Here is a 17615-nt window from a genome sequence, read left to right as displayed (position 1 = left end):
CAATTTTAACACATAGATATCAGTGAATGAGCATGGGTCAAAACAATATAAAAATAATAAAATCATTTAAGGTTTACTCGGGTAATTCCGAATGTCGAAAACTGTCGGATAATTCCGAAAAGAGACTTTTATTATGATGGAATTAAGGGTGATTTTCATCTAAATTTCGGAATTATCCGACATTCGGTATTACCCGAATACACCTTATCCATATACAGGGTGATTTTGGGGTCGTGGAGCAAGAGAGCCAGACATCATACAGAATCCAAACATGAGCCTAATGATGTTGTTAATTATTGTTTATCACCAATAATGATGATTATTTTCCAGATGACAAGTAGGAAAAAAACATTTTTGCATACAATTTGGTGACTCTACTCAATGTGACGTCTTGTCGCTTTCCATACAGCGTATGTCAAAAGTCATAGGGTGACCATAATTACTTAGTATAACATTAATTTCACTTGAAAAATAAGAATAATTAAAGTAATTATCTTTTAATCAAAGACTACCATATGATAATGTGGATCATTTACAGAGTCAGAAAAAATGGTTTTGGATCACGACCCAGAAATCACCCTGTATTTAATATTTATATAGGTATTTTGGCTTAGGCAAAGTTGTACTGTAATTTATTTCATGAAATAAATAATCTAATGTAATCTAATAATAATACCTATATATTTACATTTTTTGATAATTTTATTTGTGTTAATTTTTAGTTTTAGTCGTGCGTCGATAGATGGCAGTAAATTTACAGTGGCTACATAATTTACTATGGCAGGACCCCTCTATACTAGGTATCTATTCTCTTTGACAATAGGGCTAATACGAGTTTTAGTTACGTGATTTGATTCCGATACGATACTAATCTGTCAGTGTCAAAAGTGACATTTCTTCAACCAAAAACGTCACTTTTGGCAGATCAGGTCACGGTTGCCAAGAAAGCGATTGCCATTTGACCTTCCAACCCATAAATAATATTGAGATATTAGTCCGGTTTCCTCGCGATTTTTTCCTTCACCCAAAAGCGACTAAGTATCAAATGATATTTCGGGCGTAAGTTCTAAAAAACTCATTGGTTCTGTAATAATTCCATACAATATTTATTTATATGTACAAATTGTACAATTAATGAATCTCTGGGCACAGAATAAATAATAGTATTAGGTACAGAAGACTCACTCTCACGCGTCTGTCACGATCAGCACAGATATGGCCGCTAGGTGGCGACAGCGCCACGCGCGTCTTATGGCAAACCCCATAATTGGGGTCGAACGGATGTACTTTTACGGCCTGGCCACGACATTGGTCTAAGGCGATCGGCGGCGGCGACCGGCGATAAGTCGCAAAAACAATAACCCGGCGACGCATAATGCATGCCACGAGCCTTGTCGCCGAGCGGCAACGCGCAAGGCGTGCACCGGGCAACCGGCGGCGGCGGCGAGCGGGGCGGCGCGCGACTCGAATATTTGTATCGGGCAGCGCGGGCGATGCCACGACTAAAGAGCGGTGCGACCGGCCTAGGCGGCGCGACGGATCGAGCGGGGCGATACGGAACAAAACATTTTGTTTTTTTTTCGAGCGACATGGAGACGGAAGGGTTTATTATTGAAATTTTAAATGTACTTTCGCGTATTTAAGTATGTTGTGAGGTCTCCACACTTATTCTTGTGTAAGTACTCGTTTTTTTGGGTGCTTTATATATACAATATATAAAATACTAAACTAGATGTAAATACATTTGTCGTCCTGTATTTAGCCCATGCACCCACTGACAAACAATGAAATATATTCTTTACTTTTGAAAAAAATAAACATGATTTTAAATACGTCTACGTCCCAGTCGCTCCTAGTCGCTGCCGCCGCTACTGAAAGTACGTGGCATGCCTGGCGGTCGCTCGCGTTTTCCGCCCCGCCCGCCGCCCCGCCGATCGCCTTAGACCAATGTCGTGGCCAGGCCGTTAGCTACCTGTAGCAAAGCGACGAAATCGCGGAGTGAGCCACGCCTGCTCTGGGTTAAAGTATTACCTATGGGTCATTCTTACATGCTAGGAACAAAAAGATCATAAGGTTCTGTACTTAAGTACTTTTTTATTATTAGAGCTCTGACATATTTTTAAAAATATATGAATCTAACAATAATTTTATAGTTATCTTATAAGTCTTGTACAAAAATACTTAAATCTAAAATTATTTTTATTAAAAAGATAGGTAGGTGGTATACCTACCTATGAATAGAGATCATTATACGTGGGCCATACTTCAGTTTCTGGATTCTAATATGTATATGAGAAGATCTTATTTTTTCTAAGTGGCCAGTCCAGGAATTTTCAGTATGCCCTAACTAATAAATCCTTCAAAATCATACTTATATATGTAAATTCAGAACAAGCAACTAAAAACAATATTAAATCGAGTTACATTGAATTCTTAACCAATTACTTTTGTTCGAGTATTATTTTTTATATTAACATGTTTTCTCAATACTCCTAAATACTAGCCAAGCCAAGCTTGCAAATGATGACAAGACTTTTCATAAAAATATTCACCGTGACAAACATGGAATAAGTTTAACATTAAACGTCAAGAAACACCAAAGTATTACAAGATATCACATTTTCAGCAATCATATCTCAACGGACAGTGAAAAACTAACAAACACAACATATACGTATAATATAATATGTAAGTACCTAAGTATATCTTTTATAATCAGTCCGTGAGAACTATTTTCATAACTTTGTGCTCCCAGACGGCTTTGCTGACTTCCACTGAAAAAAAAAACACTTTAGATACATTAATTCTACTAGTTAAGATGTGCCTGCTGCTGCGCCTGTGTCCAAGCATCATCAGAGAAATATAGTAAGAATAGAGTGCTCACTCCATACATCAGCTTTGGTACCATACCAAAGCGACTATTATTTTCACAGTCGACATCTAGCATCGAGTAGCGGAATTATCAGTAACGCTACTTGATACTAGAATTCTCTAGTGTCGCGATTCGCAAAAATTGTATTAAACAACAATTTACAACTAATATTAAAAGCAGGAGTTGAAAATAGTGTTTCGGTTTATCCGGTTATAATATTAGCTGAAAATTATCAGTAAGTACTGATAATTCCGCTACTCGATGCTTGATGTCGACTACGAAAATCAACGAAAATAATAGTCGTTATAGTACTAAAACTGATGTATGGAGTGAGCACTCTATGTATTTAATTCTCTATGGTATCATTGAATGCATTTTTAATACATTTTTATTTTTAGTTTTAATCGTGTGGCGATAGATAGCAGTAAATTTACTGTGACTACAAAATTTACTATGACAGTATCCCTCACAGTGGCCGATTTGCAGTCTTTGCCGCCCTAGGCCTCAGGCCCTGTAGCCGCCCCATTCAAGGCACCCATAATATTGACTACGTTTTGAGTTATTTCTTGTTACCATCAGCGAATTTTTCACAATTTGCCGCCCCTAAATATCTTGCCGCCCTAGGCCCGGGCCTACTGTGCCTTAGGGCAAATCCGCCACTGATCCCTCTATACTATAATATCTATTCCCTTTGACCTATATGTTAAAATAGTTGACGTACCAGGTACGTCGAGCGTCGTCCAGTCGATTTTGCTGAAGTCTCCGCACTTGGCTAGCTGCTCTTTGGCGTGGTTCAATATTTTGGTCTGCACTTCAGGCTGTAATATATAATACAATGGATAATACAGTTTGCAAGGTGATTACATTTTGGATTTTCCTGGATGGTGTAACATTTCCCCCCCCCCCCCCCCTCTCTCCTCAACTAACCCTAATTTACCCTTACTTAGCTAAACCTAGAACTGCCTAAAATACTAAAAATTCCAATAAGAAAATCTAAAAATCTAAAATTCTTTAAAATACCGTAAACCGTAATTACCTTTACTAGTTATTATGAAATAATGAAAAAAACCTAAATAAATTCTAATTAAATAAGTTAATATCTTGAATTGGATCAGTAGATTGGCCAAATGATCGTCTAATGTTTATGTAGAACCCTTCGTCGTAACCGTTAATAGTAACCGAAATCCTTTTCTCATAATAGGAAAGAGTTTTGAATAATACGCCTATAAATCCTAATAATGTTAATTAATTATTAAACCGTGAATTACATCAGAGTAAAATATGTCAGAGTAATTAAGAAATATCATTGCAAGTTTTAGTAATGTTTGACTTAATCAAATTAAGTCTGTAATAAAATGTAATCAATAAATCAATAGTAAGTATGTCATAATCAAATAAGTCTGTAGTATGTCATAGTCAAATTGTCTGTAAAGTATGTCAATGTAAGTAAATCTTATTTAAATGAAATCAAAAATACATTGTAATCATTAAGTCAATTTGATGAATAAATAATAAATTATTTATTAATTAATTTATCTCCCACCGAGCCTACCGTGACCAGTTACCATGAAAGTAGAAAGTCCTTTTCGTTTGTACTTTATATTTTCCTTTTATGTATTTGCTTACTAACCTAGCTAGCTAAAGGAAAATAATTATATTATCGTCATGGCAAAATATTTAATTTTTTTTTCTATTATTGTATGTACAAACTTACTTATCTACAGTCACGGACGGATGGAGTCAGGTCCCTAGACTAAAATATACCTATTTTATTTTATTTTATTTTTAATAGGTATTTCTGAGCACTATGTAATATGTACTTTACCAGATCAATCTTCATTTCAATCATTAATGGGAGGAATAATAAATTCAAAAGGGACAATTTAACCCAACAAAATACTGGTAGTAGAGCAGCAGTATTTGATCCACTCTAATTCTCCAGAATACTGTAATTTTGTAATCATTTTAGTAATCAATGAAGTAATATTAACCAAACTATAATTGTAGTCATTTTGAATCACACTTTCGGACCAAAATAAACCACGGATCTTGCATCTGCCTCGATCTAGCCCGGATAAATCACTCATTGATATAATTTCAATAATATATGACCCTGTATTTTTAAGGTCATGTGTGAAAATCACAGATAATCTGCAGAAAACAGAATGTAATCGTCATACAAACTGCTAAGGGACAGGCAAAACAAATATTTCTTTGTAAGCAAATTGATTCTACAATACTACATTATATTGTGGTTATTAACTTTAGTTTTTCCCACAATATATTTCTACCAGTAGCGTTGCAAGGGTACAAATATATACAGTCATGTCATAAGTAAGTCAAGTTTGTCAATAAGTCATAAATAAGTATATGTAATAAAGTCCTAACAATCCCTAACCCCAAACTACATCCTAGCTAACTCTAAACTGAATTTAACCCATAAACCCATAACAATGAACAACAAATGCAATAAAATAGCCATAAATGTATCGATAGAGAACCTAGCTACCTTCTGTAAATATCTAATGGCTTTGATATATTAAAACTATAAATCTAGATCAATCCTACAAAACCCTAGACCAAACAAATAAAAACCTAGCCCTAACAGCTATACTATCCAACTATTCTACCGAAATGTTTGCAAACTAGCATCCCGGGATGCACATTTAATTTACTCGCGCAATTACTCGATGTGCAATGAGTAATTTCTATGCTATAGTTAACTAAGACGAGTGGAGACACCTCGTTTTAGACCTAAAAAACCTATTTCTCCGTGTGCTAGCCATACTTCCACACAGTGGGTTGGGACAGTAGAAATAAGGCCGGAAAGGAGTAATATAAAAGTGAATATACAAGTATATAGATACGGGATAGTTGGACTAGAACCTGGCTTCTTTAAGAAGTCTAAATGACAACCCAAATCTTCCAGATCCTAGGGGGTGAACCTGTCTTAATAAAAGCAGGAACTGCCAGGCCCCCACCTGGTTTTTATCCAAAACACCGCAAGTTAGTAATTTGGACTATAGTTGACACCGTGAGGTTACCCGTCCAACTCACTAACCCCCCAACACTATGTTGGATCGGAACTAGTTCTCTCTAACTCATAAGTATGAACGAAATAACTCACTAAACTAAATTTAAATTAATATATAGAGTATTCCAACCAAGTTCATTTCAGTGCTTAATATCACTAAAATAAACCAGGCCAAAACACTACACATATTAAACACAATTAAAACACAAACTAATTAATGTTCACTGGAAACAACTCAAGACTATACAATATTTAAGACTCTATTGATTTGTAACCTAGACTTCACTTAGTATATTGTAACACACTAGCGCTTGTCTGAGCACAAATCAATAAATAACACAAAAAGAATTAAACCCACTAAAATTAACACAATTTAAATGTACTTCTCTAAAATTATTCAAGTAAAAACCCCACAACAAATTACACTATATTATGCTCCAGTCCAAACTCTACCAGAATCATGAGAAACTAGCAAAGTCCAGACTAGGACACAACATAGGTAACCTAGATAGACCTAGCTCCCTAAACTAGAGAAACACGTCCGACGGTCCGCGGAAGGCGACGAAGAATCTCCCGTAAGGCTATTTCTGGATCCCTACCTTAATCCCGAAATCCCACTTCCTTGCTCCTGATTGGTATTTTCCATAACCAATACTGAATTTCATAATTTCGTACAATCCTTTCACTAATTACACCTTATTTCCTAATTAAAATAAGGTCCAAATTGACCTACTTTTGGGTGTGGTTTAAACTATTTCTTTACGCCTATGGGATTGACACTACAGTTTTTTTTTATTCTAACCACCTTTGTTTTTCTATATGACACATATTGTAGAGCCCCGCCCTTTGTTAATTCTTTATAATATGGTTCAATTTTGCATAGAATATTTTAACCAAAACAAACATTATTCATCCATTTTACGATGACGTCTGTAATCGGAGTCTAAACCCTTGAAACTTAAGAAACCAACTGATTTTTTAACAGAATTTTATACTACAAAAGCTTTATGAGATTGAAATAAAGTTCAAATTATTTTATGAATAAGTATCTTAATATTTTGGTTTACTATTAATCACTAGGCTCTTGAAAACTATACCTAGAATTTCAGACGAAATGGCTTACTTGAGATATGAGAAGAAATATTACCGTGGGACACAATATTGAAATTTAACCGACTTAAAAATAGAACAATACTATGTTCACATATAATGTTAACATGGAAGGAAGCCGCTGACATGTTACAATGGGCCTATAAATCCGCACCACAGGCAGGGTCACTACCCACTAGGCCAGACCGGTCGACAAAGAGAAGTAAGAGGCGGGTCAATATAATATGAAATTCTTCGCGCTAAGCGTCTTTACTTTAGTCACGCGTGGCTCACTCCGCGATTTCGTCGCTTTGCAACAGGTAGCTACAAGTACATCCCTCCCACACCAATTTTGGTGGCTAGCCGTAAGCCGCACGTGGCGCTTGCGTGTGTGCGTGTTGCGTGGCTTGTTGCTCGGTCATATCTGTCCTAATCGTAGCAGACGCGTTTTGTTAGAGTAGAGTGAATCTTCTGTACCTAGTATGTACTATTATTACACGACTGCCCAAACAAAAAGAGTGTTTTATTCTGTGCTTTAGTAGATGAATAAAGAAAAGTACGCACCACAATTTTATTAAGCGTCTCGACGAGCGTCTGCTTCAACGCTCGCATGGTGTCAGGCGGGACGCTCGCGAACAACAACTTTAATATGGCCACCGACGCACGCTCGTCCTCGCTGCACTCGGTGTCTGAACACGAACTGTTCTGTTGCGCGACCTGAATGACAATGTTAATAAAAAACAATTAAAAAGCCATTTATTCATAACTAACAACTAGCAAGTAATATTTTATATTATTTTACTTTTGAAATTCTTCTTAGGTATGAATCCCTCTTTCGGTGAAGGCCTCCTCCAGTTCAGTCCAGTGCTCTCTACTTTGTTGATGTTAATGACAATGTTTTTTTTTTTTTTAATCTTTTTTTTTTTAAAGGGTTTTGTCACGCAGTGACAATGTCACCCCCGTAATGAGATCTAATAATAATAATGATGTAGTAGTGAAGTATTACCTACACCACTACATCACATTTAAATATAGTTTGCACATCAACCTGGCCTCGTCTGATAGCGGCGATGCCAGGATGATGTTGCAACTACCTATGTTGGTGGTTTTTATAAATGTCATGTCACTCCTCAGCGCCTCATTACGGACACATTCCATCAACACATGGTGAACATCTTCTATTTTATCGCACTCTTGGCAATTTGGTGAAGCCGCTAGTTTCATCAGGTGCTTGAATTTGTTTGATGGAATGTGCCCGGAACGAAGTCTGAGGAGTGATACTACCTGCTTCCTGCTTAGCTTTTTATCAAACCACGGGACCTGAGGGGGCTGACATTGAACTGTTCGGTACCAGATTCCTTTAGTGAGAGACCGCTTATCAAAGTATTCCCTCCACATCTGCCTGCAACTAATCCTAACTTTACCTAGTACTTCGCTGTGTACTGGTAGACAATGATATGGAATACCGTCGGTTATTGCAAGTTTTGCTGTTCGGTCAGCCTCCTCGTTACCCATGATACCAACATGAGAAGGTATCCACTGTACAATCACTTCCTTATTTAACGTACGAAGTTTGTTGATGGATTCAAGGATGGTGTAGGCTATCGGAAGCCCTCGACTGCTCGAGGGTAACCGAGCCAAATGTGAAAGGGCGCTCCTTGCGTCTGACAGAATTACACATTTGTTATGGTCTATAGACTCTACATATGACAACGCTTCGGCTATGGCAATAAGTTCACAGTGCATAATAGATATATCAGCTTGTACGTTAAACTTTCCCCGGAAATCCACCTGAGGGTCAAAAAAAGCTGCACCACATCCTTGTTTCTCCTTGGACCCATCAGTAAACACCTTATAAAATGAGCTATACTTACTTTCTACGAGATCATTACATAACCTATATAAATCTATTTGGTTTACATGTTTTTTGGCGGTCTCTAAACCCTCTACAAAAACATATATATTATTTGATAAATTATAGCTACTTATCCAACTATTCATTGAGTACATAGGTAATTGCTCATGTGATTGTACTGGGAGGTTACAAAATTGATTATAAGTTTCAATGAGTAGCGGCTTTTTCCTTGTTCTCCAATACCTATTTTCACATGCCCTATTTAGTTCTTCTAACACATGTATTGTAGCATTATGTTCCAAGCATTTGGCTCTTAAATAAAACTTAGCCGCCAGGTATTTCCTCCTTACAAAGAGAGGCTGTATGCACAGTTCACTTTCCATGACATGTATTGGGGTACTTCTTATAAATCCGCCAATAACCCGCATAGCTTGGTTTTGCACTCTGTCCAGTTTGCATAAATGGTTTTTAACACTAACATCGTACAAAAAACAACCATAATCCAGTCTACTACGTAGGATAGATATATATAGGCGTCTAAGATGGATTGGATGAACACCCCACTTTGCTCCAGCTAAAACCTTAAATACATTTAGGAATTTCAATGTTTTATCACGTGTTTCATTTATGTGTCGTCCCCATTTTAGGCTTCTATCTAACCACATACCTAGATATTTCACACAATCCACCTGTTGTACCTTATTGCTGCCTATCTGTAAATTTACCCTATATTTGTTTACATTCCTAGGATGACCTCTAACAAATACACAGACTTTTGTTTTTTTGTGTGATACATTAAGACCCATTCCTTCTACTGTGCTATTAAGAATATTTAAGGAATCCTGTACTGCATTAACTGCATCCGAGAGGTGTTTGCGGCTGGCATAAAGTACAAAATCATCTGCATATTGTGATACAAATACATCTCCCAGCTGTTTACAAATATCTAAAGTCGCTATATTAAACAATAGAGGAGATAAGGGGTCCCCCTGTGCTAAGCCCATTCCCGTAACTCGAACTAAAGATTCATGACCCGACAAGTCTATAGCCAGTTGTCGTGAATGTAAAAACTGCCAAAGATATTTACAGATAACATTGTCCACACCAAGGTGGTCTAGTGTTTTCAGGAGACAAGTTAAACTAACATTATTGTAAGCACTGTCTATATCAACGAAACAGCCCACCGTGGCAAGCCCGTTGGTATACCCAGTCTGGATTCGTGACACTAGCCTAGTTAAATTGTCCATGCAAGATCTGAATCTCCTAAAACCTATAGTCTCATCTGAAAAATGGTTTCCCTTTTCGATATACCATTCTAGTCTACGTGTAAGAATTGTGTGAAATATCTTGCATGGACAGGACAGCAGAGAAATTGGTCTAAAGGTCACATCTTGCCTTGTGTCTGCACCAGGTTTCGGTATAGGAACTATTTGAACGCTGCGCCACTGTATCGGGACAAAGCTGCTAAATAAAAACATATTAAATATATTTACCAGTACATGTTTGGCTACATCTGGAAGATGCCTAATCATAGAAAAAGATATATCATCCATGCCCGGTGCTGTATCAGATTGTTTGATAGCGTTCTTTAATTCATGTACCGAAATTGGCGACGACAAACATATATTATTGCTAGCAAAGGTAGGGGCTGCGGGTGTTACATAATCTGGTGCTAAACTGCTTAACAGATGCTCAGCCTTCTCGCGACTTATTGTTGTTCTAGGTGCTCTGTAGCCCTTCAGCCATTTCATTTTGTTCCACATTTCACTAGAGGATGTAGCACTATCAACACTATCACAAAACTTTTGCCACGCCTTAGTACTTCCTTGTCGAATCAGCCGCTGAGCAACACTAACTTTGTTTTGTAAAACAGATAAATTATCCGGTGTAGGGTTTCGCCTGAAGATTGCCAACGCTCGACGTCTCTCTGCAACGGCCTTAGATATATCTTGATTCCAGTAGGGTCTTGGAGTAAATCTTTGCTGACGAAGAGGATTCTCACATATTTTAATTATAGGAATTGAGGTATTCGCAGCTCTGTCCATAGCATCAATGAACTTGTCGTATGCCGTTTGTGGGTTCTCTGGCAGGATGAAGTCCGTAAATTCTTCTTGTGCAGTGCTTCTATACTTTGCCCAGTCGGCTTGTCTAAAGTTGCGTTTGTTTTTATGTCTATCAGACTTATTAATATCGGTATTTAATTTAATCATTAAGTGATCGCTGCCAAGATTTTCGTTAAGTACTGACCAATTGAACTTTAAAGCTATATCTGCAGAAGCCAGAGTAACATCAGGGGAAGATTTCTGTACTGCGCCGTTCACCAATTTAATTCTCGTATGAGTACCATTGTTCAGAGTAACAAGACCCTTTTCAACACTAGAATCATGAATCTGTTCCCCTCTCACATCCATTTTTATTGACCAATTAGTGTGGTGGCCATTTAAATCCCCTGCTACAAGGCATTTCCCGTCAGCTAGTGTAAATATCTGGTCCCAGTCCCTCTGTGTAGTACAAGCCGTCGGTGGACAATATATTGATATTACATTTTCTAAGAAACTACAGTTTAGTATCTTCATATGGATCAATTCAATATGTGTGTTGGTTAGTTGAGAATTGCATTGTTGTACTTTAACTGATTTGTGGGCTAACACTGCCACCCCCCCATATCCATCGCCACGATCAGATCTGAATATGTTGTAACCGCTTATCTTGAATTGGCTAGCCGGGTCGAGCCATGTCTCACTTATTAATGCAAGGTGTATCTTTTCTTGATGTAATAGCGATTCCAATTCTAGTCGTTTAGGGCGAATGCTTTGGGCATTCCATTGTATTACATTTAGGGTGATGTGTGAGTTGTTACCCATAATTCTTTTATAAAGCTTAAGCCTGGCAGGTCTGTCATATACTGTAAAACTATTGATATTATCCCCTCTAAAAAGGTACTCACACAACTCTTGATCTTATCTGTCCATGCAACGCCTTCCTCTTCAAACAGTTTCCTCTTAAGTTTAGCCAACAACAGCTGCCAGGTAATTTTTTCTTTGTGCTCCGATCGTTCTTCTTGGCTCTTGGGACCACCTTCACTGACACTCTTAACCGACATATTGTCATCAAATAAGATCTCCGCTTGTTCTTTTCTATTTTTCACACTTTTCTTCTTGTTTGCATTCACTATCCTATTAGGGTTGACTTTATTTGTTTTAACCGACCCAGCGTAGCTAGACTTCTCAAGCTCATGTTTCTCTGTAGGGGGTTCCAGAGTATCCTGAGATTGTTCAAATAGAGCTTGTGACTCAACTGGTTGAGAAGGTTCTTGTGGCAATATCTCAGGTGTAAACATTGGGGACGGAATATGAATAGTGTACATAGCAAGCGCCCTTTTATATGAACAATTAAATTTTGTCATTAGATCTCTTATTTTCCGTTCTTTCACATACACTGGGCATACTTTCGCCATTGCCATATGACGACCCGAACAGTTGTTGCACTGAAAGATTGTTGTCGTGCAATTAGGATGGTCCTCTGAGCATTTAGGGCACACAATTTTACTAGAAGGGCACATTTTAACAGTGTGGCCATACCGCCAGCATCGTGCACATTGTGTAACAGGATAGTTATATGGAGAGACCTTGGTTCTAGTATCATATATATAAACATATGTCGGCAGAGATGCGCCCTTAAAGGTAATTCTAACAGCTTCACTTGTTACCCACTTTCCGTCAGCAGTATTCCTGCGTTTCAAACGTTTCACTGCCAAAATCGCCGTATCACTTACAAGATCTTGTAATATCTCCTCCTCAGTCATCTCAAGGTCAACATCAAAAATAACACCATACGACTGATTCTTTTCAAGCGTTCTATGACATTTAAAGCCACCCTCGTTAAAGCGCTTTGATTGGATTAGCGACTCGGCACTGTTATCACTACTACAGTGGATCAACACTTTGTACTCATTAACGTATTTTATTCGTGTTATGCCCTGTATCCCTTCGGCTTTCAATAGCTTCGCCAATCCAAATTGCTTCGGTAGTTTTTCTGTACACGTAATACAAACTTCAGTCATAAATGTAATTTCTTCCGCAGTTCCCGTCGTCGCGTCATTATTAACTCCCCTTCTGTTGAATCTTTTTGCCTTTCGGCCCACTCTAATCCACTGCTCCTCTCCATTTATCTCCCTTCCTCTTTTAGCTGGCCGATCTAACCCTAAGTAATGCTCGCTTTCCATGTTTTCACCACCGCCAAACACCATAACCTCACTTTCGTCACAAGCCACGTTGTTATTCTTCTCCATGTCATCACACTGATCACTTTCCGAAGGATTGTCTTTATCCATCTTATCCATTTAAATATAGCCACAATCTTGAAATCATAACTTGTGTATAAACTGCGCGCGTGTGACCTTGACCCGTACGAATTCGAGAAATAATAATTCGCCGCGACCGTCGCTCACTAGCGCCCGCGCGCAACTGAATGACAATGTTAAACGCTTTAAATTCTCGCGTTTTGTACACATATTTGACTAGTGGCTCTGTGAGCTGTAGACCTCGAGAGCATAGCTTTTTGCACGATGACAGCGCCACACAGCGGTTTGATCAATCAACAATACGAAATTTTTAATTTATTCAAAAAAAAAATACGAAGTTTAAGTGAAAAAATAAATACAAAATGTTATCTTACTGGGGATCGAACCCAGACTTTCTGTGTGCAAACAAAAAAAGAGAATGTTTGCAAAATACGCCATGATAGTTCTTAGCTAAGCTGACGAAATTCAGCTAGTCATTCTCAAATAAAAACTAAATATCTAAATACCGCCTAAACCAGCAATAAAATTTTTCTGCATTTTTTGCCATTTACTATGTCAATATGTCGCGTTCCATCGTCCTAATTAAAACATTTGGAGGAGTCGCCATCGTCGGACACGGCGAGGAGGACTTATGTCTCAAAAAGAAAATACTCTTATGATATCGATACAACTATTTGTTTAAGCGCGAGATATCACGACTCCTCCATTTTTGAAAATTTCCAAACACCGGATCGACAAAAAAAAATATTTACTCATAAAATCTGGTCACAAAATTTCACGAGAATCGGTTGAGAATTGTGGCCTGTAGAGGAGAACATCCGGACATACAAAAGCAAAATGCCCGAGTCAAAACGTAGATCTTCGCTACGCTTCGATCAATTACACAAACGGGTCTACCGCGATATAATCAGCTGATACGTCGGAATTAAAGGTAAAAGCAATGAAATTATATCGCGGTAGACCCGTTTGTGTAATTACTTAAATAAATGTTAAACGCGTTAAGAGTAATTATATTATACCTAAGATTATACCTAATGTATGCATTATTACCTAAGAACTGATGTAAAAAGTAATGAAATAAAATAAATGTATTTGTATTTATTTGTATTTGTAATTTGTGTGTATCGGAGTACCCTGCCTTTCCGTACCTCCTTAAGACCACTCTATTCTAACACGTTCACTGCCAGCGCGAGCTACGCTTGTAGCCGACAACGCGGTTTCTCCTTTTTGTAGCGAAAAGCCATAAAAAAGTATGCATTGACTAAGGCAGTGTTTTTCCACCTCTAATGCCTAGTACACATATTGGGCCAATGCAGACCAATCTTAGGACGTCCCTAGCGATAATCGAATCTAAGCGATATCGCTATTATCGCTTGCTCCCTCTAACGTAGGTATTGTGTATTTGACACACACTCCGCCATTTTTAACCTGTATTCATTTTTTCGCGATTGTTGATGTCGCGCAAATATGTTTTCATACCAATCACCAAGGGGTTCGTGAATAATGTTGAAAAACACTAGACTAAATGTTCAAGAATTATTACCTAGTCGAAAAATAAGTTTTTGGCAAAATAGTACATTTCGATGCTAGTGCGGAAAGTATGTCATTACTTCACGAGTACCGAGATGTCTTGCCACGAGCCGCAGGCGAGTGGCAAGACACGGGACGAGTGAAGAATGACATTTCCGCACGTGTATCGAACGACGTTTTTTAATACAGTTGCGAAAAAATAAGAAAAACAACAAGTAAGGAATTCGAAACTTTTATATTATTAATTCTGTAACACCATTGTAATACAGTTAAAAAAAATATTTTTTTAAAAACAGTTCTATACTTGGTCAAGCAAATCTTGTCAGTAGAAAAAGGCGCGAAATTCAAATTTTCTATGGGACGATAACCCTGCGCGCCTACAATTTTTAAATTTGCCGCCTTTTTCTACTGACAAGTATTGCTTGACCAAGTTTATCTTATTTATTTTTTATTGACATAATAATTAATGGCACAATTTGTACAATTATTGAGTGTGATATTGAAAGTTTTCGCTGGCAAATTAAGTGTTTGGCTGAGTGAGTTATTAATTTCACATGTCTGTGAAGATTCTGTCACTGGGTCCTTATGGTCCTTATTGAGCTGCAATAAATGTTGTTTGACAGATTTTAAGGCACTTGGTCCAGTCCGGTTTGCACATGAGTCAGTATTAGATGGGCCCTGTTGTGGTTCCAAATTTACATATGGTTTTGACTGTTTAGAGGTGCCTGGCTTGGGTTCAAAATTGGAATCTAGACACGCGGCAGCGTGTCAAGCCAAGTTCAAGGAAAGGAACTGGCTAGCCAGCGCCGAGTGTAATATTACACGAACCACTTGGTGCCACTTTTGACCCTTCTATAACTCAAAACATCTTTGACGTAAACACATAAAACTACGTGTGTTTAATTATATCCATAAGGATATCTAGAAGCCCAAATTTCATGAAGCTAGCTCAAACGGTTATAAAGGTATGAAGGTCAAAAAGTCGTAAATTTTAAGACTGACTTATGACTTATAGTACCTAAACCTAACCTACTTCCAGATGACCTAGAAGGATGAAATTTGGAATCCAGCTTGGTTATTGTGTGTAACCGTAGGAAAAAATCTAAAAATAAAATAAAGTTAAAAAATAGGGGGGGTCCCCATACAAAAAAACCACTTTTTATTGGGACTGACATATAAGTACCTAAACCTAACCTACTTCCAGATGACCTAGAAGGATGAAATTTGGAATCCAGCTCGGTTATTGTGTGTAACCGTAGGAAAAAATCTAAAAATAAAATAAAGTTTAAAAATAGGGGGGGTCCTCATACAAAAAAACCATTTTTTATTGGGACTGACATATAAGTACCTAAACGTAACCTACTTCCAGATGACCTAGAAGGATGAAATTTGGAATCCAGCTCGGTTATTGTGTGTAAGCGTAGGAAAAAATCTAAAAATAAAAAAAAAGTTAAAATATAGGGGGGGTCCCCATACAAAAAAATATTTACAAGAACAAGAACCAAGAACCGTTACAAGCAGATATTTGAAACTACCCCAATACATGTATTATTATATTTGCTATATTAAAATAAAGTTTAGTCAAAAAATAAGTGGTGTCCCCATACAAAAAACTTGTAATACGCTCTAAACAACCGGCCAACGGTGTGTCGTCGGCGGCGCGCGGCACCACATCATTATACAAAGAACAGAAGTAAAAACCATACAGCGGAAACACAAGAAAAAACATTAAATCTCAATACCTGCCTAGTTTTCTTTACAAAAAGTACTGATATCCCACCAAAAACATAAATGTAAAAAAGGAGAGCCAAGTTCAATACAAAAATTATGCTTGGCTGTGGGGCTCGCCGCAAAAAGAATGGAGATCTAAATGAGTGCCACTGCCAAGTTCTATGCAAAATCCAAATATGTATTTATAGGAACAAAATAACATTATAAACAAGTATTAAACTCTATTTCTTTGCTTTATTGGATACCTATAACAATTGCTGTTATTTAAAAAAATGTGAGATCTTAAAGTAGGTTAGATTTGGCTTGGCCAGGTTTTATCAGAATTACAATATATATAAAATGATTGATATAATGAAAACTGGCCAAGTCAAATCTAACCTACTTTAAGATCTCACATTTTTTTTAATAACAGCTATTGTTATAGGTATCCAATAAAGCAAAGAAATAGAGTTTAATACTTGTTTATAATGTTATTTTGTTCCTATAAATACATATTTGGATTTTGCATAGAACTTGGCAGTGGCACTCATTTAGATCTCCATTCTTTTTGCGGCGAGCCCCACAGCCAAGCATAATTTTTGTATTGAACTTGGCTCTCCTTTTTTACATTTATGTTTTTGGTGGGATTCAATTGACAGGGATCAGGTTGAAAGTCAAAATTTACCCCCGGTTCAGAGGAGAGTCGAGGTTCAAACACATACTGTTTAGAGGGGCCTGGTTGGGGTTCAAAACTGTCAGGGTTGTCCAGTTGAAATGTGGATACTTGCTTTGTTGGAAACTCTGCTGGGCCCGGCTTTATGTTAATTGATGATGCTATTTTTTGTCCAATTTTTAGTTTGTTTTGTACCGAATTTTCAATATATCCCTCTGCAACATTATTTGAACGCCAGCCCCCATGTCTCTTCAGAGTTGTAATATCACCACCAGAGTCAGCGAGTAAGGTGGCCGACGTCCTTCTAAATGTATGTCCTGTATACTGATCAGCATCGGGCAAATTCAAAAATTTGGCTATTTCCTTGGGCATATTACCAAACTTATTTAGGCCTATGACCTGTGCTGTGCATTTACCTTTTTGGTAATTTTGGAAAAATCTGTCACTTTTGCCCTTTGATGATCGTTGACGTTGATACTTTTTGACAATTTCGGTAAATGGGCCATCAACAGTAAAAGATCTTGGTATTTTGTTTTTGGTGTTAGGTAT

The 17615-nt window shown here is 37.5% G+C and overlaps 2 protein-coding genes across 4 annotated transcripts in view; both read right to left on the bottom strand.

Annotated features, from left to right (window-relative positions):
• Nucleotides 1-2083: 2083 nt before the first annotated feature.
• The window catches only part of LOC134675219 (uncharacterized), a 36075-nt gene continuing 20543 nt past the window's right edge, over nucleotides 2084-17615 (bottom strand). For all 3 annotated transcript variants that reach the window (XM_063533431.1, XM_063533432.1, XM_063533433.1), the window contains 3 exons: nucleotides 7560-7712; nucleotides 3594-3690; nucleotides 2084-2774 (listed from right to left, as the gene is read on the bottom strand). In XM_063533431.1, coding sequence (XP_063389501.1) covers nucleotides 2716-2774; nucleotides 3594-3690; nucleotides 7560-7712 — 309 coding nt within the window. In that variant the 3' untranslated portion in view covers nucleotides 2084-2715. The remainder of the gene's footprint in view (nucleotides 2775-3593; nucleotides 3691-7559; nucleotides 7713-17615) is intronic.
• On the bottom strand, nucleotides 11683-13196 carry LOC134675005 (uncharacterized). Its single transcript, XM_063533151.1, has one exon. The coding sequence runs from the start codon at nucleotides 13190-13192 to the stop codon at nucleotides 11687-11689; it is 1506 nt and encodes a 501-aa protein (XP_063389221.1). The 5' UTR covers nucleotides 13193-13196; the 3' UTR covers nucleotides 11683-11686.

Source organism: Cydia fagiglandana, chromosome 21 (genome assembly GCF_963556715.1).
Source record: "Cydia fagiglandana chromosome 21, ilCydFagi1.1, whole genome shotgun sequence".
Classification (NCBI taxonomy): Eukaryota; Metazoa; Arthropoda; class Insecta; order Lepidoptera; family Tortricidae; genus Cydia; species Cydia fagiglandana.
Note: the sequence above shows the minus strand (reverse complement) of the source record. Positions and strands in the feature narration are given on the sequence as shown.